This window comes from Zingiber officinale, chromosome 5A (genome assembly GCF_018446385.1).
Source record: "Zingiber officinale cultivar Zhangliang chromosome 5A, Zo_v1.1, whole genome shotgun sequence".
NCBI classification, from domain to species: Eukaryota; Viridiplantae; Streptophyta; class Magnoliopsida; order Zingiberales; family Zingiberaceae; genus Zingiber; species Zingiber officinale.
Window position 1 is genome coordinate 115,285,115 of NC_055994.1, and position 24,093 is coordinate 115,309,207.

Consider the following 24,093-nt stretch of genomic DNA (forward strand, 5'->3'; position numbering starts at 1 on the left):
TGAGAAGTGGAGTTGTTGGAACTCACAATTGGTCGTTGTTGTAGAAGGAAGAAAAATGGAAATAAAATCCAAGCATTAAATTGTCATTCAGAAAAAAAATAAGAATTTAGGAAAACTAGAACAAATTAAAGAAGTCATACCTATGAATATAACCAAGAAATTTACAGAAGTTTAACAGAAAATATAATGGAAGGATGTGAAGAACATAATAAGAGCATCATGTAGCTTGATAGAGAATGATTAGGTGGTCATGTGATCCTATGACTTTAATTGGGTGGTCATGCAAACAATCATATGGTGCAGTGTTGAGAGATGGTGTGAAACTATTAAGGTTTGGCATTCATAATTGGTGTCAAGGGTTGATGTTTCTTGGCCAAGGTTGCAGTATATGGAGTGATCATGAAGATGAGATGAAACTGTTGACTAGGGTAAGTAACTATGGATAAGGGTGAGATGGTCAATTTAGATAATAGTTGAGAATGAGATGAGCTTGCAAGGTTTAGCTCAAATGATTCAATATTTGAATCCCACGATTCCAATGGTTATGAACTTCAAACAGTTTGAACAATATGGATTAATCAGAGTGGGTGAAGAATCGGTTTGATTTAACACAAACTGAACCAATTCAACATGAAGCACTTGAATGATGATTTATGAACAGAATAAACACTTGGACTTAAACCCCTATCAACAATTTAAAAAAAAAAAAAAAGAATCACTCAAACAGAATTTTAGGGCTAAAAAAATGGCTGCTATTGCTTTCTCTTTAACACGGTGCTTCATCATCTCTTCAAGCATCCAAACATGTTCAAGGCATATTCTTCCTCAACAGTCTTTGACCAAAGGACGTCAGCAGCCAATGCCAAAAAAATGAACACATCCTCAATTGAGCACATCCTCCATAGAGATTGGAGAAAACACTTCACGGTTGAGAACATCTATCAAGGAACCAACAAGGTGTGGGCCAAGCTCCCAAGTTACGAGTAGTGATTCCACATTCTTATTGTCATTGCAGGGTTTCTTGAATTCTAATGATTGATTGTTCAATTAACCTAATTCTAATTCAAAAAAATATATAGATCCGCTACATTAACGGCTCCCTAGTGCCGGCCCCATGGATATTGAGAGAGATAATGCAGGTACACAGGCGTTAGGCGCATGGTAGGGTAAAACCCAGGTCATCAGTTCCTGAGAATTGACCCCTGACCATTATGCTAGAGATGTCATGTGTCCACCATTTGCGCTACGCCCTGGGGGCAACATAATTCTAATTAAGTTCTCATGGTGCATGCATCTTCTCTCTCGGTTCTCTAAAATATTCAAACCTATTAGTGCAATCATGTCCCAAGTGATTAGCTTTGATTAGTTGTTTTGATGTGGTTCACGAAGATTTTAAATAGGTCTTCTTGTGTCTTTTTTATAGTTGGCATTATCCAACTTACGCCGACTAATCCTGGTGACCAGTCCGGCCCCACGGAAGTTGCCCACCAGCACCAGGATAAATCGAAAAGCGCTCGCAACGGACAACTCATCATCCCAACATTCTTAGGTTAATCGTCAATTAAGAGAAATCCATCCATTAATTTGCCGAAGCTAGGACTCGGTCCTTAGATGCCTGGAACTGAGAAGGCGCCTTGCTACTGCACTTGATCTATAGGTCAAGTGTGCATGGGCTTAATAGATTGCACATGGAGATTGAAAGATTGTTGAACCAAAAGGTAGAGGTCAACCAGGCGCTAGCAGGTTTCTCATGGAGAGGGAAAGACTATGACTAAATTGAGTCAAGTTGGGCTCACGTGGTTAAGTTGGTTAGTAGTTTGATAACTTGGAGGCCCATAATGAGATGAACCCGAAGGCAAGGCAAAGGTCAACGTAGAGCAAGCATGAAGGGCTCAATACATCTAAGGGACCAAAAGGATCATGAGAAGAATCCTTGAAGCAACGACAACATTGAAGACTTGAAATGACCAAAGAAAGTAGGTTTTGCATCATTGTTTATGTTTCAACAATGCCTCAAGTTAAGCCAAGATCATCGAGTATATTTAATACACTAAAAGTCGTTCACAGTCAATTAAAGTATTGAGTGAACTCACGAGTCGAGGAGTCAACAATGAAAATGCTGATCAGATATACAATGTTCTTTTTTTTACTCTAATCGATTGAAAGATTAAGTTGTAGAAGATAGTGAGTGGAATAAGCAATCAACTAATTTAAAATAGGGAACTATAGAGATCTTCAATTAGTGGAAAATTATACATTGGAGGATAAGCTTACTATCATAGTCATTGGAATCAATTGGAAAAGATTTGAGCCAACTAAAAGTTTGGGCAATCAACTAGAGAGCTCCTCAGTCAATTGAGTTGGCATTTAAAACCTAGCAAATAATTGTTGACTAATAAGGTTTCTATATCTGCATTTCAAAAGAATGGAATGATTTAAGATTATTTGAGTTGATCTGAAGTCAAGCAAAAAAACTCATTTGAGTTTCCTTATTTACAAATCTAAGGCTAAGACTAGCTTATGTATTAAATTGGGTACAATAAGACCTTCAAATATAACAAAAATTACATTTAAATTTTCTCATTCTCTATATCATAAAAGAGTTTTCAACACCTCAAAGAGCTCAAAATCAACTATGCCTAGCTCTTGTAAAGTTTTCTTTTTGTACATCTACTTTTCTCACTTGCCTATTATACTAACAGTAGAGAGAAAAAAAAGTTGTTATTTTCTTTTAAACTTCCATTAATTATAGGCGACCCCACTTAAATAAATGTGTTGGGTGTTGTGGTTATTCCACTAATTATCTTATATTAAGAAGTAATTGTTTGCAAGCTTCGACTCTGCCCATGGTGAATAAACTCTACCATGGCGGGTTCCAAGCCCAAATAAAAGAGGATTGCATTAGGTTGTCAGCCAACGTTAAAACATAGGCAAACGTTATGTATCAATCCATCAAACTATTACACTAATGTTAGATTGTTCTTTGAAATGAACACATAGCAGCTTTCGATTGCAATGTCTTAACAAGGACCATTATATCTCCATAAGAATTTGGATGTAGTATTAAATATACAAGAGTTCTCACACCCTAAATTGGATAATAACAGAACCAAAGTAATATTGATTACATCATATTTGGAATATAAAATGTAGAAATGCTCACCATCAAAGCAATGAAGATAATAAATAGAATAATTAGGAGAATACTTAATTATAATGAGTCACAAATTAAGTTTCTTATGGTTAAGAAGAGGAATTGGAAATTTTATAAAGATTGCAAGGTCACCCTTGTGAAAAGTTCTGTCCATTATTTTACAATAGGTAACTAGAGGAAAGGATATGCAATGTATCCTTTCTCTCGTCCTCACCTCCAAGTAAAGTGGGCATAAAGGTAATTACTATGGAAAAAATTATGAACCTTGATAATCCAACAGTTCCAGTGCAACCTTAAACATGGTTAACTGAAATTATTAAATAAACTATTACAAATGATAGATTGAAAATCCAACTATCTTGAGAGGTAGCCAATAGATGGGTAACCACACCTAGCCTTCCATCATTTGTTGTCCTCAATTTTCCTCAATGCAAAAATGAAATAGAACCATATGCAAATCTAACACCTTATCTACATATCAATGTCAATGCCACACAAATGGATACATAAAAGAATCTAGCTGAAATAAGAATATAAAAAATAAAAAGCAAGACCATAAAACTAGGTATTGGTATGGTAATACTGAATTTAAAAACAATTAATAAATCTCCATTTCACCATCTTATACCACATAACTTGCATCAAGATCTCCCTCATTGATCAGCGCCTAAGAATGCATTGTCATTCCCACCCTAGATTTACCCTCATCTCACTCTCGACATCAATCTTGTTTGGCAAACTCTTCTCATCATTCACACTTCATCTTATATCATCAATCCTTTACAACATCATTGGCCTTCCGTATTAGACACATTCTCTCCCTATTCCTAACTACTAACACTAACAACCTCCTCGGCTAAGACTACATACCTTAGTAGACAAACTCATCTCATCCTTACCCATCAACCGTAACCTATATTTTCATGATGACCTTTGACTTTGAACCGTAGGCAACAATCTTATCTCCCCCTCAACTACCAAGCACAAAGATGTCTATTCGAGGTTTGTATTGTATATCCTAGCACACAAGCACTCTTTTATTTCTTGTTGTTGCATTTCTCTCTAACTCCACCTAGTGGGATAAGGCTTAGTATCTCGCCTTTGGTAACTACAAATTACATTGATAGAAGATGATGGATTATTTCGATAAATTATTGAAACTCGATACAGTATATAGGTAATGTCTCCTGCCGCTGTGTTAATCATGTCAATAAGTATTGTGTCATGCCAAGACTTGATACCTTTTGACATGCTAGAATACATGTCTTGACATGAGATAATATGATGTTGTTATTTCTTTTAACTTGTGCTCATACAAGATATTGTTAAAATTGTATTATTCCAAACGCCATAGAGTTGGAACTTGAGTATGTGTTGTTTTATTTCCTTTTTCTTATTCATCTCCTAAACTATATCGTTCTAACAAAGATCAAAACTTTGACACGACCTGAGAATTTGAAGCTTGCAAATAGTTACGACAACAACAACAATCAAATTTTATCCCATTAAGTGGGGTCGGCTATATAGATCCTTTTATGCCTTCTGGCTCAATCCCCTAGTATATTTTCATTTGTATTTAAATACATTTAATCATGTTTTATCGTTGCTAACCAAGTATTCTTTGGTCTCTTTTTTCCTCAATTAATGTGCATATTTATCATGATCTCATATAGCCTAACTAGGACATTTATTAGTCGCTAAATATAAATTCATATCATCTTAAACGTGCCTCTCGAATTTTTCCTTCAGTACGTGCAACTTTGATATTTTCTCTAGTATTCTCATGTCTTATTTGTTCATCCACATGTTAGCACATTCACCTTAATATCTTTATCTCGACTCTCATCTTCTACACTTACGCTCGCTTTATAGGCTAATGTCCAACGCCATATAACATAGCAAGTGTGACTATCATTTTGTGAAACTTCCATTTAAGTTTTAGAGTATATTTTATATTAACTCAAGCCTAAAATCTTTAACTTTCAATGTCTCCCATCTAGATTCAACCTTAGCATTGACTTATTTACATGTCTCATCGATTAAAACAATATCACTTACAAATAAGATGCATCATGATAATGTATCTTAAATGTGTCGAGTGAGTTCATTCATAAATAGTACAAAAAGATATGCACTTAGAGTTGATTGCCCTATTTTTATATAAACAATTTTAGTTAATCTACTTGTAGCATTTACTCTTGTTATTATATCAGACATATTCTTAATTGTTTCAATATATGCTACACTAAACATTTCTTTTCTAGAATTGTCTAAATAATTTCTCTCGAGAGTCTATCATAAATTTTTTCTAGGTCAATAAATATAATGTGTAATTCTTGCTTCTTTTTTTAATTCTTTTCAATCACTTGTTCCAGGAGATGTATAACATCTATCATCGACCTTTTAGGTAAGAATCCAAATTGATTTTCGATACCTTGTTCTCTTTATTTTTTTTCTATCACTATTTTCCAAATTTTGATGATATGACTCATTAGCTTAATGCTTATTTTGTAAATCTCCTTTATTTTTATACAAATGACTAAAGTAATTACCCTTCATTTTCTTCATTTTTGAATAACTTCATAAGCAATTCAATATATACCTTTATTGGAAATTTGGAATATCATCTGGTCCCATCATTTTTTTATTTTTTAATCTCATTTAACACCTGTTTCAGCTTAAAAATTTGATATCTCCCATAAAAATTTAAAATTGTATACTCTTCTACCCCACTTAAATTTCTTAAACTAAGTTGGCCAACTAAATCTTTATTAAAATATTGATGAAAATACCTCTTCAATCGCTCCTTTATTTGTTGATCCTTTACCACATTGCATTCCTCTTTAATGTATCTTATTTGGGTAATTTATAGATTATATAAATAAAAATAGGAAATATAGGGATATAGTTAACTTTGATTGTAGGGATATAATTTCTTGATTGTAGGGATTTAATTAAGTCTCTCTCTCTCTCTCTCTCTCTCTCTATATATATATATATATATATGAAATTGATGAATAAAATTAATATATATTTTAAATTCCTTTATAATTTCTTAGCATATTATTAGAGCAAATCCTAGCCATCATTCCAAACCCTAGCTATCATTCTAAACCCCAGGCTCCTCTTATCTTTCATTATTGATCAATGTTGACAATTCTTCTCTTCCATTAGCCATCGTTGGCCTAGGAGGAAACACTAATTTGTCATTGCTTATATTCCAGTCATCGAAATCTCCATGTGTGAGCCACACACATCGTTACGAGTTTTCTGATCTAGTCTCATGCGGCGACATGTGAAAGTATGTTTATTACTAGAAATCTTTTTGATTGTCACTATTCCGTTCACGCTGCTCCATACAATATCTTCACATACCTTGTTGAGTCAACATCTATTTAGGTGAGAGACTTTTTTTTTTACACAATAGGTTTCGAGTTTCTTTGGTATTTAGGATTTAGTTATGATTTCTTTTGTTCTTGTTGCTATTTGGTGATATGGTTGAGAAGAAGTTTGTCATGATCTCTATTGATGAATATGCTAAATTCTCTCAATACCAAAAATCGTTAAAATCTTTTTCCTCATCCCCAAATGGGTTACAGATTCTGATGCTACAGATCATATGACACATAATTCAAATTTGTTTTAAACTTTTCAATCACGTACCTATACTTCTATTATTACTTTAGCAGATGGGTTAACCATGTTCTTGGATCCGCAGACAAATTAAAAAAACTTCCATGGATTTGAGCAATTTTTCATCCACCCATAATTCCGCAAAATGAACTTTCCTTCCCTTCCTTGTCAAGCTCGTGTCTCACTCAAATCTCCCACCGCACCACAAGGCAGCTCGTGGTTGCGAGAGAGGTAGTTCATGGCCACGAGAGAGGCAGCTCGCTGCCATGGGTGGTCTCGCTTGCACCGCAGGCTACCTTGCTCACAACCGCGAGGTTCCACAAGGTAACCGCGAACTCATCGAAATCTGCCATTTTTTTCCCTTTCCTTGTTATTTTTCTTCTTTTCCTTTTTCATTTCCTTTTCCTTAGGAATTTTTCTCCACCTTGGATTCCTTTTCGTCTTCAAGTTCAATCCACACTTTTGAGTAAAGAGAGCATTATTGATCAAACTCTACATTTAGGGTGCATAATACACATGGTTATGAATTTTGTGGCATATATATAGTTAATGGTGCATGAGCATTAGACATTTGGCATACATTTCCCCTACCATATTGATTAATCATAGGTAACATTTGTGCTGATTTTCCTTTTTCTTTGCCTCAAATACAAGCATATTGCTCAATAGTTGTTCTAGCTAGAAGGAGTTAACATAGGTCGATATCAAGTAATCACTCCGACATTGTTACCATAGTTCGAATTATGACAATCTTGTAATTTTTTATCTATGGATGTGAATGATGAGACTTGTATTGCAGCATGTCATGTTTTATAAGGAATTGAAAGATATAATTTGTCCGTGATGGGTTTGTGGTTAGGATCATTGATGTTGTGACAGAGAATCTTCAGATCATGTGGTTTAGCTGTTTGTTATTAATGATCCAGCATGTAACATATGGTCTTTTGTGCCAATGTCATCCTTCAGATCCTTATGTATGGGTTATAGTTGAATGATGCAGGCGTTCATTCTACACTCTGGTAGAAAATATCTACCATTCAAGGGTTTACACCTGATAAGGTGCAACAGCATACACATATCTGGTCGCATAGAGTGCATTTTAAACAAATGATAGATTGATTGCGCAGAGGTATAAACCACATTTATATTCACCACAAAATCTAAATAGAAATGGATCAATGAAGGAAATAACAGTTTAGACTCACATGGAGATATTCATTTATTCTCATTGATGCCTTGTTTGCTTCCTCCACATATTCCCTAAAAAGCACAATTGTACAAATGTAAGTCAAAGAAAGAATATCTTTAAAAAGGATGAAAACAAAAGAAAGTGTTCAACCACCTGTCAGGATGGGTGTTCCGACACAGTTCTGCGGAATCAATAACCGAGCAGACCTATGATAAATCAAAGGAACACATGAAGCCTTCTGAGATACGAGAAACAAAAACACAAACAAATAAATAAGAAATGAGATAGAGATTAACGGTATCAGAGATTTCGTCCATTGCCCGGATAACCTCCATCGAAGGTGGCAACTGAGAGATGTAGGAGACGAGCTCTCCGGATCTAAAGACGAGGTGTTAACAGTTTAGGAAATTACTAGGAACGAGTATTTCCTTTTCGAGCATCTGGATTTCTCTTACCGACTGATAGCCTCGTCGACGAATCGACGGAAGCCTTTGGCGGTCTTGAGTACATCGAGGCCATAAAGACCCGTCTCGGCACCAACGGCGACAGCATCGGCAGACGAAGTAGCGAAGCAGATGCCACCTGAGGAAGTTCGAGAGGAGGAAAAGAGGCGGGTGGCAACACGTCGGCGGGTTGTTAGGGCACGAAACATCAGAAGACGGCGTTTTGCACTCGCCACTCACCACTCGCCACCGCCAGGAGTTTCCTGCTAGATAGTGCACTATTGCAGTCGTTTGGAGTGAGGCACTTCAGAAATTCCTTCCGGTTTCTAAATTCCAAAATGCACATCCGCCGCACGCCCGGTTAAATGTTGGTGTTAATAGTTCGAGGTAAAGAATCAGTGTGTTAGATTAAAAATGTTCTATGATTTATTTGACTGAGGCCGATGATATTGGTTGTCTAGGAGCATTATCACTTTTTTACTCCTAACTACTCTAAAATATGTTTATTTAAACTTAAAATGCACACTTAACCATCTTCGTCCCCCTGTTTATTTATTTAAATTTTGTTCATTTATTTAAATTTTTTTAGAAGTTGATTTTATAATTTATCTTTTTTATATATATAATTTGGAAAAGACGGACACCTAGATGAAGTAGTCATTTTTTATTATAATTTATTTAAATTTTTTATAAAATTAATTATTTTTAAAAATAAAAATGTATTCTTTTAAATATATAGAAGTATTATTAAATTTGTGAAAGAAATATAATATTAAAGATATTTCTTATTAATTTAAAATAATTATTTTAATCTATCAAATCCTTACCTATGAGCAATGATGAGACATTTATTGTAAAAAAATATATCTACTAATATCATATAAAAATTATTGGCCAAAAATTGGAAGGATATTTTTTTTTTTTGTGAATCCTATAAAAACATCTCTTTTTTATTTTAATTAAAGAACACCTTTTTTATTTTAATTTAAAAGATATATCTTTTTATTTTTAATTAAAAGGACGTCCACCTCATCAACCGCTCATGTGTAATTATTCAATTATCCTCCAATACAGTGTTCACATATTATTTCTTTTACTACCCAATCTCATCAACCAGTTGTATGAATAAGATAAGTTCATATTATAATGACGATTTCATAGTTGTTATGATAATTATAACAGTTATAGTTCGTAATTACTACAACGGAAATATTATTGAATAAGATAAGTATCTATTGTGATAGTTATGGAATTATAGCTATTACAATGTGAATATTGTTGAACAAAATAAGTCTATATTATAGTAATTATAACATTGTAGTAGTTAAGAAACCATAACTACTACAATATATATATTATTGAATATATCAAATCCATCTAACATTGTATTTAATACATATGATAGGAAATAATAATAACAAACACTAAATTTGAAGACAACCCTATCATTTTTCAAAGAGAGCTGGTGGTGTAGAGTGTTATTTTCATTAATAATAAAAAATAGATTTTATAAGACCTCTACTTAACACAAAAAGTAAATAGTTTATAGAATATATAGTAAAAATGTTAACAATATCATATATATACTTTAAACTTTAAAATTTTAACAAAAAAAAAGATTTACAACAAGACATTATATATCTAAATATTATTGGTCCACAAAATAATTATAGTGGGTAAGTATTTGATGAATTAAATATAGTAAAAACAAAACAAGATCATCCGACTCTTTAAGCCTTCAAAAAATATATCCGCTGTAAGATATTGCATATTTAAACTTCCATGAATGCGTTCATTGCTAGGCATTACTATTTACAATTTATATTACATAAAGGTCATCAAATACTATGGCCAAAAATATTTGGCACTCCATTGATTAAATAGACAATGTCTCACAATAGATCTCTTTATAGATGTTTAAATAGGTAATGCCTTGCCATGAATATCTTCCTTGAGATTCTAGAAATCCATGCGTGGTTTGTATAATCAAGGGTCAATCTAAAAAAAAGGTTGAAATGTGATTTAGTATAGTAAGAGGGGAACGGTGAATAGTTTAATTCTAAAAAAAACATTTTACAAAACACAATGACAAATCAAACAATAGTTATGGCATATGTGCTCATGTTGAAGTTGGTTAATTGTATTAAGTACATTGTGCAATAAAAATATAAAAAAGATAATGTTCACACTTCGTAGCCTACAACTCATTAGGTGAGTCACTTTAGATCAATATCCTATCAATTGCTCCTTCACAACAAGTGATGAAGCAAGTCTCTCACAATCTCAACCTTAGGGAAGTTTACAAAGCAGTAGCTCTCTATTGGTGCAATCATGCCCCAAGCGATCTGGTGTAATTTTGAATTTTGATATTTTGACAAAGGATTTAGTTAAATCTTTGTTACTGTATTTTATATGTATATTTGACTATGTAGGGACTTGAAGGAACTCACAGAGTTTGGCGAGCTCATGTTCAATGAGAATAAATGAGGACTTGACGTGGACAAGGTGGCATGCTCAGTGGCTTGGTGGTCTATACAAATCATAGAATGATGGCATTGGACATCCAAGGACCGTAGGACAAGAATAACTAAGATGGTGATTCGAACATCTCTAAAGAGATGATTTGGTGTGGCCAAGTTAGAGGCTCGGTAACCCAAAGTCTAAAGAGATTGGAGTAGGTTTCACAAGGTGACTGAGAGATCATAGGACTAGGAGTATCAAGGAGTAGCGAGGTCATAGCCAACGAAGAGAGAATACATAGGTCAAGAAATGAAGGATACCATGTGGAGGAGTTGAGGGCTTATACGCATTTAAAGGATTGAGTATCCTGATGGGAAATAGTCAAGGGGTGCAATCAACCTATAGGCTTTGTTTGGTATGCATGATAGGATGAGATTATATTTTCAAAAAGTTTTTAATCAAGCGTTTGGTAGAGTTGATTAGAGGTAGGATTATGGATGATTAAGGGCGAGATTCATAATACCATGCCCTCGAGAGGAATTATTTATGCTGCCTTTAATCCTATCATAATCAACCTAATCCTATCCTATCATGCATAGCAAATGGAGCCTATAGATGATAAAATTCTTGTGTGAGCGATGAATATTGAATGACATATAGCAAGGGTGAGGGTGGAACTCAATATAATCAAACTCAAACTTAGAAGTGGTCATAATTAAGGTGTCGAATCAACTGGCATTAGACACCAACTGAATGATATTGGACACTAGTTGATTAATGGTTGGGAAACCCAAAATTCCAAGTTAATTAGAGGTCTAGAGTTTGATGGTCAACTAGTATAATAATTGACTAGCTAGATAATTGATGTCACGGAGACAATGAATAAAAAGCTCTATTCGATTCACTAATTGAGCGATCAATGATGATAAATTTTTAGTGGACTGATATCAAGGATGGAAGACTGAAATGATCCATTGGTACTTGACAATGATCAAATTGAGCAAAATAGTCAACTGATGATATAGATCAATCAATTGATTGGCGACCTAGCTTTCAACGAGAGGAAGAAGATTTCAATGAGACTTGAAGTTTAGTGAAATAGAGTTGGAAAAAGCTATTTGAAGCCTTTTCTTTCACTTGTCATCCTTGTGTTGTAAGATGTTTCTCCATCTTCAATAGTTGATTGAGAAGGAGAAAAATACTAGCTTTTCGAGAGTGCTTCATCGTGCAGAATGATGTTTCCTCTTTTTCACCTAGAATGTTGGGTATCTTTCAACATCCGAGTTGTCACATTCTTGGACAGGGTTTTCCTCTTTTAGACACTTCTTTCTCTTTTGTGTTGATGATGGATTCTCATTAATTTTGTTAACTTTGTCCATAAATTATGTGTGTCCTTGTATTTACTTATTTTATAGAAGACATCGTTAGCATTATATTAATCAAAATTTTGATTACCTTCTCCTTTTCCTCGAATCTTTGTAGTTGCTCTTGCATCTGCTTGTTTCTCTTGAGTGGCCTTCCCTTCTTGTCTCTTGATACTTTAAAATGCTCCAAGGCAAACTGATTTTCTAAATTCATTTGAAAAAGGGTTTCCATTTGCCTTCCATTAGGAGAAGCCTCCTAATTTGAAGGTTGATGGAACTCAGGTGGCATAGCTGAGTTCATCTTCAAACTCCATCAACTTTGATTTTTCTAGTCTTATGTGTTCCCTTAGTGATTAGTCTTTAAATAGTAGTCTCGTTCTAATATCACTTGTAGGATTATAGGTGGTAGTGACTAGAGGGGTGAATAGATACTTGTGGACTTTGCTTTGTTCATTTCGTCTATATAGAGTTAGTTAGAAATTCCTATGCATGCCTAAAATTTATTCTTCTAGGACTTCAATCACACTTGATTTGCTAAAATTTCATCACTACCAAGTAATAGTCCTCCACAACTTACTTGCACTTCCACTTGTTTACCTAATATCTAATCCATCTTAATTTATTAGGATTTTCATCACTATCAGATATCTAGTCCCTCCATGACATGTCTGAATTTTTATTATCTACCTAACATTTAGCCCCACTTGACATGTTAAAACTTCATCTGCCAACACCGGTTGAATTTCATCATTATCAAGTGTCTAGTTTACCCTAACCTATTTAGTCTTTTTTTTCTTGTCAATTCTCTATTGGACTCTCAATATTTTCAACATCTATTGAATTTCAACCAATATTAAATATCTAATCAACCTCAATCTATTTGAATTTCTTACATTGTCAAATATCTTATCAATCTTGACCTCTTCAACATCAAACATATTGTTTAAACATTAAAAATTCTAAATCATGATTAATCTTGACCATTGTCAATCACACCAACTTTAATTCTAGTCTGCCCTTGAGATATGGTGCAATGATAGGGCACCCATGTAATTTTTCAAGCATCCACGGTTCGATTCCTAGCTACACCTGACATAATAGAACCTATTTCTTTAGAAGGCCATATCACGCACAACCCAATATTTGGCAATTCATACTAGGAACGACCTAATACATGTTAGATTGGTCAAGTTTCTAGGTATCTCGGCCCCCTTGACAAGTCATATTGGGCAAGTGTTATTGGGCATGACCTAAACTATGTTGGATCACACCAATTTCTAAGTAGCTCAGCTCCTTTGACACCTTTAGCTTAGAGATCCCAATTCCTTCTTAATTCGAACTAACATTCTTCATTCACTGCAAGCATAATGACTGAAATAATAACTTTTATGTGCTCAGGGATTTTGTTTGTTTTTGCATAGCATTGTCATAGAGAGCTCTGGTGTGTATAATGAATCTGTAACCTTATGAATCATATTCGATAAGGTTTTCCAAGTTGAAATCATAGTTTTTAGATAGTTAATATTTCTGCAAAACAATCTAATACCATAAAAGTGATCTCAAATTATACATGTATTGTCGACGTCAATCCCAATCTAGATTAGCAAGACACGCATATGTGACCCCACCACAATCTAGCAGAGTCACCGAGTCAAGTCACTAGGCTGAGTCAGTCCACGCTAATCTAAGTTATTGAGCACTCTAAGTTGAGTCACCATTGGCCAAGTCATCCAATTCGATCGAGTTCTTCTAACTAAGCTCAACGAACCAGAATAAATATGGGTCAATTTCTCATAATCATAGTTGACATGAATGGGATAGATATTAAGGGGATTAATGAAAAAAATTGTCCCGCTTTTTCATGATCTTGTCCCTACTTTTCCATGACCTCCATAGATTTTTATGTCCTCTCACGCTTATAAATATCTAAGCACATGCTTTGTATTTCGTCGGGATGACCCTTAGCGCCCTCTAATGCCTTTTTTTTTTTTTTGCCTATAGGGCTACCTCCATCTCCTAACGAAGACATCTACTTCAGCATCTAGCGCGGCGGCAATTTTCTGGCACATCAATACACAAGTAGAATTTCAACATAAGGATTCCATGAAAAAGGGTCACAAATTTACATGCCACAAACATCAACATATTTTAACTTAGCTAAATCATCCCAGTACGACTTGCTGAGGACTACACAAGAACCTTACTTGTGGCTATTGACGAATGGTCCAATAAGCTCAGGAGATCCATCAAACTATGGCTATCTAACACAATGAAGAGATGCCTTTGTATCCGAGCCCAGCCAGCATGTTATCAATTTCCTCAGCCATCTCACTATTATTTGTTAGCAGGAAGCATTTTGGCAAGGGCCAAACATGCACCACTGTCCTAACAAACGACCTTTCCCCAGGAAGTTATAGATAGTTGGTGAAAAATTCATGCGAGCATTCTCCATATGCCCTCGTTCAAGACATCAAAGGCAACACGTCCACAAAGTGACCGTAGGGCGCCAAAATCATTGGGAGCTCTTGGGGGTGGTAAGTGAAGAGTTTGCTTCTAGCTGTATAGAAGCATTACAACCAGCTCCCAGAAGGGAGCCCGTGTCCATGCTGTTTCCTTTTCAAGCACAGATTTTGGTAGCAACGCACCATAGCAGGAGAGGAAATACTAATTAAGGCAACTGAGCATTTGATCATCTCTTCTGAGTTGCAAACGTGTCTGTATTAGTAAAATGAGATAGAATAGATCCAGTATCGTTCAATCAGCGAGACAATGATTTCAGCATTGATCAATCAGTTCCATCAGTTTTGATATGAAGTATAATTCTGCAGTATATGGTCGCAGTGTGTTTCCAAACACAGTACAAGAAGCATTTCTGAGAGAAACTGTAACCATACAAATTCAATTTTAAAGTAAGGACAACCAGTGATTATAAAGTCCGGAAGCATTCATATACATAATGCTAGGACACACACTACAAATCCTTTTCACAAGCTATTCTATTTCTGCTACTCGAGTATATTTTAGTTTCTTAGTTGATTGTGTAGACAAGCTTATATAATATCTTAAAAAGGCTTTATCACTTCTTTAACTAGCAGCATGCAGGAATCTCATCTTGATTTGTCTTGAGAAAGACGTGAAGTTCATAGCTCTGTGTGGGTAGGAATAGGATCATGCTTCTGCTTCTGGTTATCTTCCTGAGTTCCACCACAGCTAGAAGACTTCAGGCAATCTGCTTTAGGCAGCACAACCCCATAATCAAATCCAATCGCACAATTGCAGAAGGTTTCTGCTATGCCATTCTCTCTCTCCAAGTTGATGTTGTTCAGTACAATGTTGCTGCAAGGTACAGTATCGCTGCATGCAAATTTCATCGCATTAGGACTTCTGGACGTCCCTCTTATGTTTCTATAGATGACTTGACTTATCTTCACAGCTGATGTCTGAAAAGATAAAGAAAATATACATATATACACACTTGATTTTGAATTTAGCAAACTAATGTTACTGGATGTAGAGAAAAAATTCAACTACAAATCCTAGTTTGTTATCAATAGAACTAAACATCCTTGTCAAACTTTGGATAACTTGAGAAGTCATTTAATTAACTGTATAATCAGGATATTGAAATTGTTTCATTTAGGAAATTAAAATCGCCAAATGATATTACTACCAGAGTGATTATGATAACTAGAGTGACTTATCATCTTCCAAACTAAAAGTTCAGAACTATCTAAATGATCAAACTTATACACCACTAATACAATATCAGAAGAATAATGCCACAAGTATCTGCTGTTAATGTTGATAAACTAAAGGATTAACCAAGGTACACACACATTTATGAATATATTAAACAATATGCTTTTATGAAAAATTATGAGCTTGGAAACATGCATTCTTACAATGTTGACAAGCATTATTGAACCAATTTCTTTATGTCCTTATATGCATATTATGTTCAAAACTACTTAATCAAGCTGTGTTAGAAAATAGCTAATCAGAACTACTTAGTGCAAGATCTGTAGTTTTGTAGTACTACTGATATTATTATTCTTTGCTTTTAAGTCCTAGAGACTACATAGCTGCCGAAAATGCTACAGCCAAGTGTTGAAAATCATTCTTTCTTCATTTGAAAATTTTCTAATGCACAAAACTGTAAAATAGAAAAAAGCTTCTTACATGATTCATGCAAGTGGTTGGTGAATCACAGTAGAACTGGTCTATGATTATTGGATTCTCAACATCAATCATCTCCACGTTTTCAAAGCGTACTGCCTTAACATATCCTGATCCTCCCTGTACAAAAATATCACATATTTCAATCAACTTTCCAGAGTATCCATGTCCTTTCTAGGTAACCTTTATTTGAAGAAAAAGGTCACACTGAACATCAAGGAAATTTCAAAGGTACTTACTTGCCAGGTCTTTATTCTTACACCATTTTTAGTGCCAGTAAGTTTTGCCATGTCCAAGACAACACCTGTAACTATGCCCGTTGAATTGTCCTTCCCAAGGCTTCCTATGCTAACAAAGGCATTCAACAGAAAGAAATCTCACATTGTTCTTACAAACATGCAGATGATTCTTAAAATGCCTGATACTTGAGGTACCTGATTCCATGCCCTGGCCCACATTGAATGCTTTTCATCTTGATATTTTTGCTGGCGTTCACAATTGAAATACAATCATCCCCTATTTGACCAATAGAATGATCAATAGTAAGTGCATTATCCTACATGTACTTCACTGTTCTTTTCTTCTCTAAAACCACCACAATGATAGTGACGTTTCATAAGCATTTTTTGTCAAAAAATGTCATATAGAATACTCTTCTTTCCTCTATCTCTTCATTAATTTTCTCATTGAATAAACAAGATATATAATTGATCTTCAATGAGTTTGACATTTAGAAATATTTGTTTTGTCTCTTATTCTTCTCCTTAGTAAACCTTTCTCAATAACTCCTTCTCAAGAAACAAAAATGAATGCAAATATGCCTGTTACTTCTGAAGGATGATTAATGTACATCTATTTCATATATTAGTCATGTACCTGTTCCAATGTGGCAATTCTGGATGGCAACGTTAGTTGAATCAGTAATGTGAATACCATCTGTATTGGGGCTATCTGATGGGGCGTTTATGTGCACTCCAGATATTCTTATGGCTTCAGAACGGGATATTGTGAAGTGCATCTGCTGAGCAAACTGGATAGTGAGGTCTTTCACCCTTATCCCAGAGCTTGAATCAATTGTAACTGCCTGTAACATCAGCAATTATCAATATGATAAACAAGTACACAAATGTATCTTTTTACGGAAGTTAGCAAAATGAACTTGTTTGTCACATTTTCATAGTCGTCAAAGAAAGCATTGCTAAATATTTTTCCCAGCATGGGCCATGACAAGACTTGCAATGAATATCAGGAATTAAAATTCATGATATTGTTTGCCTTGTTGATGGTATTTCTAAAATGTTACCATATCACAATTTTTTTTTCTTGTATTACTAATTTGAAAATTTTGAAATGTATAAATGATAATTAGTTTGTGTAGTTCAATTGCAAGCATAATTAAGTTGGGATGTTAAAGATATCCTGAACTGAAGATTCCCATAACACATACTCCATAACCCACTCATCGCTGCCTAAAGGTTGATCAATCATTCATCAGAATCTGACTTGAAAATAGTAAAGGTATTGAGGAATACGGTAAACCATTTAACCTCTAGTGAGTTTTTGATGAAAACATCTTGGTCGACAAGACCCTTGGCCAATAAAAGGCTTTACTAACAATATATGTCCTAGGTCTGCATCTTATTTTGATGAAATATCAAGCTAGTAAATATTTGCATACACATAAATCTTACCGTAGGAGCCCCTTTGCATGGCTGCAAATAGAGAAAAAACTTAAATGAGATTTGAGGATAAAGTAAAAGACAAAATATTCAGACATATTAGATATTCATACATTTTTTTTGTTGATTTTGCAGGAAGTGGCCCACCATTTGCTACCAGAACCATCAATTATGCCACCTCCCTGAATCTTGACTCCATTTAGCTTGGAGAAAGAAAGCCAAATTTTTGAGTATTTGGGATTCCAATCATCGGGCTCTTCTGGTGCTACTATTATCCCACTCACCTGATCAATTATATATATGCCATGATATCTCAGGCAGATAAGTTGTACGTCATACATTTTAAATGACTTTAGAAATAAAAGTTAATTGTTCATACAGCATGATAGAAATTACAAAAACAAAAAGTCTATGTTTTGGAAATTCACATCATCATCATCAAGCCATGCTTGTCACAACTATTTGGAGTTAGCTACACGAATCTCATCCCTTCATTAAACTCTATGCAATTATATTAGAAATATTAAAATTTATTAAGCTATTTTTATTTCCTGGATTATTGATTTCTTTTGTCCCTTTCTATCTTATATATCTTCCACTCTAGTTGATTCTACTCTTTTAACGATATAATTTATGTCGCCTTTGGACATAACAAGACGATGTCAACATATTTTCACTTTTGATCATCTATTGAAGCTATACCCAATTGTTCTTGAATATTAATGTTTTTTCCTTTATCCTATCTACTAAATCCACATATTTATTTTAGCATCGTGTTGACTCTTAACAACTCAACACAAACATCCATAAAGTATGGTGTGTCATACCACAATTATATATAAAATTTTACTTTTAGCGTAAGGGAACATGATGATGACATGACTCCAAAAGCTCCTCTTGATTTAGACCACCTACTCTTTATCACATTAATAAAAATTTCATCAATATCTCTTTTACAATGAACAATAGTCCTAAGATATCTAAAGCTCTTAGTTACATGAATTTTAAGTCCATCCATCTTTATTATTTCATTAATTTTTTTTCTTGTTACTAAACTATATTGTTTCATCATCAATTTAGTTTTAGTCCTATTATCTTAAAACCTTCAGTTTTTAAAATTTTTCACTACAATTTAACATGTGAATATAATCGATTAACAGGTTTATTGTAAATATGTTTGGTTAGTTCATCTAGTACCATTCAGTACTAATGTGAAAATATAGACTTAAGTATAATATTATGTATGCCTTGCCAGGTGCCAAATAGAAGTAGAATTAGTACCTGGATAATTAGATTTCTCTCACAAGGTCCTACAAATTTTGTGGCATTAACCTTATAACGACGGTTCTCTGGCACTAGGAAAACTGCATCCTTCAAAGAGCATGCCACATCCCAAGCATTTTGAAATGCCTAGCATAAGTTTTAGAAATAAAAAAGATATTAAATGCAAGGAAACCGAATCAATGGTGCAACAATCAAATAATATTATATTATGCTAGAACAGTAGAGGGACTTCCAAAATCAGTTGCACTGAATATCACTGAGTCTTGAAATCTGCAGAATTCAAAGTGAAAATATAGTTGCTGAAGCGCTGAACCTACAATTTCTATAACCCATTAATGAAAATCTTTAACCACATTGGGAAATGAATTTAGCCGGACAAATCTATCAAGCAGATGCTATGTTAATATGATAGATCTCTCACAATTTTTTTTTTTTTTTTTGTAATAGTGACAATATGTGCATAAACAAGTTTGAAAATGACCTTTTAAATTGGTTAGTTACTAAATCTAGAAAATTATTGGAAATATTCATAGAGCCGTGGGAACTTATGCCAAATGATAGACAAAATCGCAGCATTAAACATCAAATTAGATAGTGGTGACTTTAAACAGTTTCAATTATTGAGAAGTTCCTATGAGAAGTATAAATTATAGATGCATTCCAATGATAAAAATAGATTTCCAAAAATGATGCAAACTAAGTATGTAGAATGCTCAAAAAATAGAATAAAAATGTCCAGTTTTTGCCCCAGAATATATCAACCGGATGTCAAAGTAATTTTTCAAGCGAAAGATGCTAATGCAAGAACTAGTTTTACTAGCTGGTGCAGCTCCACCTGAGTGTCATCTGCTAGTCCATCACCAACAGCTCCAAAGCTATCAACGTTCACAGGAATGCGTGCCCCCTTTTCACTTTTGAGCATCAGAAATGAATCCATTTCATCCTGAAGTTCTCCTCCATATTCCTGCTCTTCTTCTGCATAACCATCAAACCAAAGGTTGATGCTCTGAGGAGAGGAACTCTCCTCTCCGCTACAGCTCACATTTATTATCAACAAAGGAATAATTAGAAGAGTAAATAAGCCTAGTATTTTCTCCATGCTCTTAGGAATTTGATCGGCAATTCAAACCACGCAATAAATAACTGGAGTTTAGTGGTCTAATATAAACCAAGAGACCATACGAGGCAAAAAGAGAAAGTTACTTTCAAGAAAAAAGGCAAACCATGGAAGAGCTCTCATGCCTTCGCAGTAGAAAAAAATCTTGGCTTGGCTTCGAAGGTTGGAAGACAATCATGATGGCGGTCTCCTTGTGACTTGAAGTATAAGAGAATTAGCGGCTGACATTCCACACCTCAAATGTATGCTTTACTCCTCCTCCACCACCTCCTGCTCCAGGATAAGCAAAGATCCATGATATGTTTTCCCGGTAATAATGGGATACAGGTGTGGTTTCCTCTTGCACCACTTTTTGGCGTCAATCGTAGATTCATAGCCATAGCTGTCATGGCTTCCTTCTTCTTTACTCCGGTACCTTGCGATGGAGGAGTATAAGGCGGCGACAGATGGTTGGGGGCTTGAGGTGTCGTCGGAAAAGATGTCGGTGGCGATGAACCAAAGGAGCGGCAGGCGGCAGCGCAAACGAATGGCACAGTCGACACCATAGGAACTCCGACACCACGCATTTCGTGCCCTAATGGAAGAGTGTGTAAGATGAAGTAGACGAAGAGGAGAGACGGCGGAAAAGCCGCGCTTCCGATGCGCCATGTCAGAGTGAATGTTGATCAGTGTTTAAGACGAAGGGTCAATTTTGGGTTTCCTAGTTAGTCCCAACCGCCTGAAACCTGACTCAACGTCCGAACAGTGTGCAAGCTTAATGGTCCAATTCAATGATAGAAAACATATACTATGTATTTATAGTTGTAAATAATTTAAAGAATAGATATATAAATTGGAAAAAAATACATTTGCTAAATAATTTTTAGAATAGAGGTTGAAGCAAGTTAAATAATTATATTAGCATTAATTTTTATGTCTTTGCGTACTCTTTAACATTTATGCAAAGATATACCTTCATTGTTTATTTTTTTAATTAAAAAAAAAATCATCTGACCCAATTATTCATCCCTCCTCTTTCCCTGCGGGAAAAAATTGATTATGTTTATTTCAGATTTTTCCATTGTTCATTCTTAGATTGATTATGTGAAGAGAGATAATTGACCCCTGGTCTTAAAATTAGCACCCCTTGGGACATTATTCATCCTTCTTCCAATTGAGGTCAAGTGCATTATAGATTTGTGTGAAGCCCCGAGGTTACGGTGTAGTGGAGGGGTGCCAAATTATCACTCGGATACTCGTGATTCGATCCTCAACTACTATGTATTTGTATGAATTTTTCCTTATGGGACACAATCACAGGATGCTAAGCTTCTGGGTTGCCTGTTGCGAGCGCTTCCCGATTTACTCTAATAGCAGGTGAGAAACTTCCTTAGGGTTGAGTCGGTCTCCCTAAGTTTGGTGTTACCTGGTTCAATTTTTTTTTTTACCTGGGGCTACAATGCAGCGAGAGGGTGTCAAGTTATCACTCATGTACCCGCAGTTTGATCCCCAGCTACGACGCATTTGTAAGTACTCCATGGTAGTTTTGATGTAATCAACCAAGTCAAGTTAGATCTTGTTATCTTTTGATGTCTTGTGTCTAAGTGTATAAGAACTTAGGAGCACAGGAAGTCGAGCGAAAAACGCAATTAACGAGAAGAACGACATGGGAGAGAGTCGACGGGCTCGGTGCGTCCGAAGGACAAGATGCTGCGGAAGAGTATGCTAGCGGACGAGAAGGAACTTGTGGTGTTTTCGAGTGACGAGAAGCCGAAGCAGAAAATTGCTCGAGAATGTCGGAATATGGATTCGGGTGAGCCATATTCCAGATGGTCGAGATCACCCAAGTGAGCTGAGCCGGAGTGGAAACCCGGACAGAAAGTCAACCTTAAGTTGACTTTGGTCCGATCGCCTAGAGCTATTCCGGGTGCCCAAACCAGTTTGGTGCCATCCGGGGTGCCTCGACCTCTTCGGTGTTGTGGATCAGATCAGCAAGGGTTCGGGCGCCCGAAGCGGATTTGAGCACCCGGAGCGGGTCCGAGCACTCGGAGCGAGATAAAATTTTATCCCTCACCCATTGCGTAGTCGTTTGCGAGAAGATGAGATTTTCCACTTGGGGGCGCCCAGACTTTGCCATGTTAGCAAACGGTCATTTTCAGTTAGTGGATTATAAATATAGCCCTGATCTTCTCCTTTTCGAGTAACACACTTTGTACTTCCAGTATTCTTTCTGTCTTTCATTTCCGAGTATCATTTTCGTGTACGAGGTTTCTCCGCCTCCGACGTTTTGTTCGAGAAGGAGATTTTTCTATTGAGCCCACTTTTCTTAGAATAACAATCCTCTGATTACAAACCAAGTAAAAATTTGTATGTCTCGTAACTTTTTTTAATTCCTTTATATTTTGTTTAAGTGTATAATTGAAAAAATCTTATTGGTTGAGAAAGGTGTTTGATGTTTTATATTGTGTAGGGCAATTCCCCCCCCCCCCCCCCCCCCCCCTCTTATCGACGATAAGGGATCTACAATTGGTATCAGAGCTCAATCGCTTTAGAATAACTAACCGTCGAATAAAGCACAAAAGACGATGACTGGAACAATCATCCACCCACCGAAGTTCGAAGGAGACTTCGTACACTGGAAGAAGAAAATGGAGGTTTATTTCAAAACTGATTTTGATATATTTCTTATCTTAAAAAATGGTTTTGTAGTACCTACCGACAGCAACGACAAGTTAAAGAAAGAAGAAAGCTGGACAAAGAAGGAACAAACTGTGTTTATGGCCAATAGGAAAGCAGAATTCCATCTGCTAAGTGTGCTGTCATCACAAGAGGTAAATATAATCGAAGTCTACAAGTCTGCAAAAGACCTCTGGAAAAAATTCTTGGAGCTTCACGAAGGATCCTCCGAAGCCAAGCTTGCTAGAAGAGATCTTCTTCAAAATCAACTGACGAATCTGTGACTAAAGGGAGGTGAAATAGTTCCTCAACTGCACGCCAAACTAAGGGAGCTAGTCACCGAACTCACGAATCTCGGAGAAAAGGAAACCAACCGAGATTTACTAAGGTATGCGCTTAACGCATTTCCTAGAATACCTGAATGGTCAACTCTAGTAGATGCATATCACATCCCTAGAGATTTAGAAGTAAATAATTTAAAAGAGCTATTTTCTACATTTGAAATTCATGAGTCTAGATGTGCAGATCCAAAGAAAAAACCAAAGTAAAATATTGCATTAAAAGCAAAAATGGACAAACCAGACTCTGAAACATCTCTCAATGATGACGAAACGACATTCATGGTAAGGAGGTTTAAAAGATTTTTTAAAGCTAATAAGTTCAATCAAGTGCATGCCAAAAGAAGAAAAAGGAAAGTGAAGTGTTATCATTGTAATGAAGAAGGGCATGTCAAAGACAACTGCCCAAAACTGAAGAACAAGGACAAGAACAAGAAAAAAAGACCGACCCAAAAAAACCACAAGAACCTAAAAGTAACATGAGACGAAAAGTCATCAGAATCAAAGATTGAAGCCTACGCCGGACTTGCGCTTATGGCAAATCACAAAGGAGATGATGAAGCACGCTCATCCGAGAAGAGCATCAAGGGCATCGAAGAAG

The 24,093-nt window shown here is 35.4% G+C and overlaps 2 protein-coding genes across 5 annotated transcripts in view; both read right to left on the bottom strand.

Moving 5' to 3' along the window:
* LOC121981434 (mitochondrial intermediate peptidase, mitochondrial-like) overlaps positions 1-8,763 on the bottom strand; it is a 34,995-nt gene extending 26,232 nt beyond the window's left edge. For 2 of the 3 annotated variants that reach the window (XR_006111813.1, XM_042533949.1), the window contains exons 1-4: positions 8,432-8,762; positions 8,273-8,354; positions 8,130-8,182; positions 7,993-8,047 (exon numbers count right to left, since the gene is read on the bottom strand). Coding sequence is in view for 1 of the 3 variants with exons in the window: in XM_042533949.1 (XP_042389883.1) it covers positions 7,993-8,047; positions 8,130-8,182; positions 8,273-8,354; positions 8,432-8,628 (387 nt within the window). In the remaining 2 variants the exon portion in view is untranslated. Of the gene's footprint in view, positions 1-7,992; positions 8,048-8,129; positions 8,183-8,272; positions 8,355-8,431 lie in introns of all 3 variants that reach the window. The other variant, XR_006111814.1, reaches the window with a different exon arrangement.
* A 6,300-nt stretch (positions 8,764-15,063) lies between these two features.
* LOC121981435 (probable polygalacturonase At1g80170) lies at positions 15,064-20,744 on the bottom strand. Of its 2 annotated transcripts, XM_042533951.1 has the most exons (10): positions 20,606-20,744; positions 20,218-20,357; positions 19,380-19,508; positions 18,212-18,382; positions 18,111-18,131; positions 17,296-17,503; positions 16,854-16,935; positions 16,659-16,767; positions 16,423-16,539; positions 15,065-15,683 (listed from the first exon to the last, which is right to left on the bottom strand). In XM_042533951.1, exons 2-10 carry the CDS (start codon positions 20,317-20,319, stop codon positions 15,384-15,386), a joined length of 1,239 nt encoding a protein of 412 aa, XP_042389885.1. In that variant the 5' UTR covers positions 20,320-20,357; positions 20,606-20,744; the 3' UTR covers positions 15,065-15,383. The 2 variants fall into 2 exon arrangements, with proteins under 2 accessions (XP_042389884.1, XP_042389885.1); XM_042533950.1 differs by lacking the exon at positions 20,606-20,744 and having other exon boundaries at positions 15,064-15,683; positions 20,218-20,589.
* Positions 20,745-24,093: the final 3,349 nt, after the last annotated feature.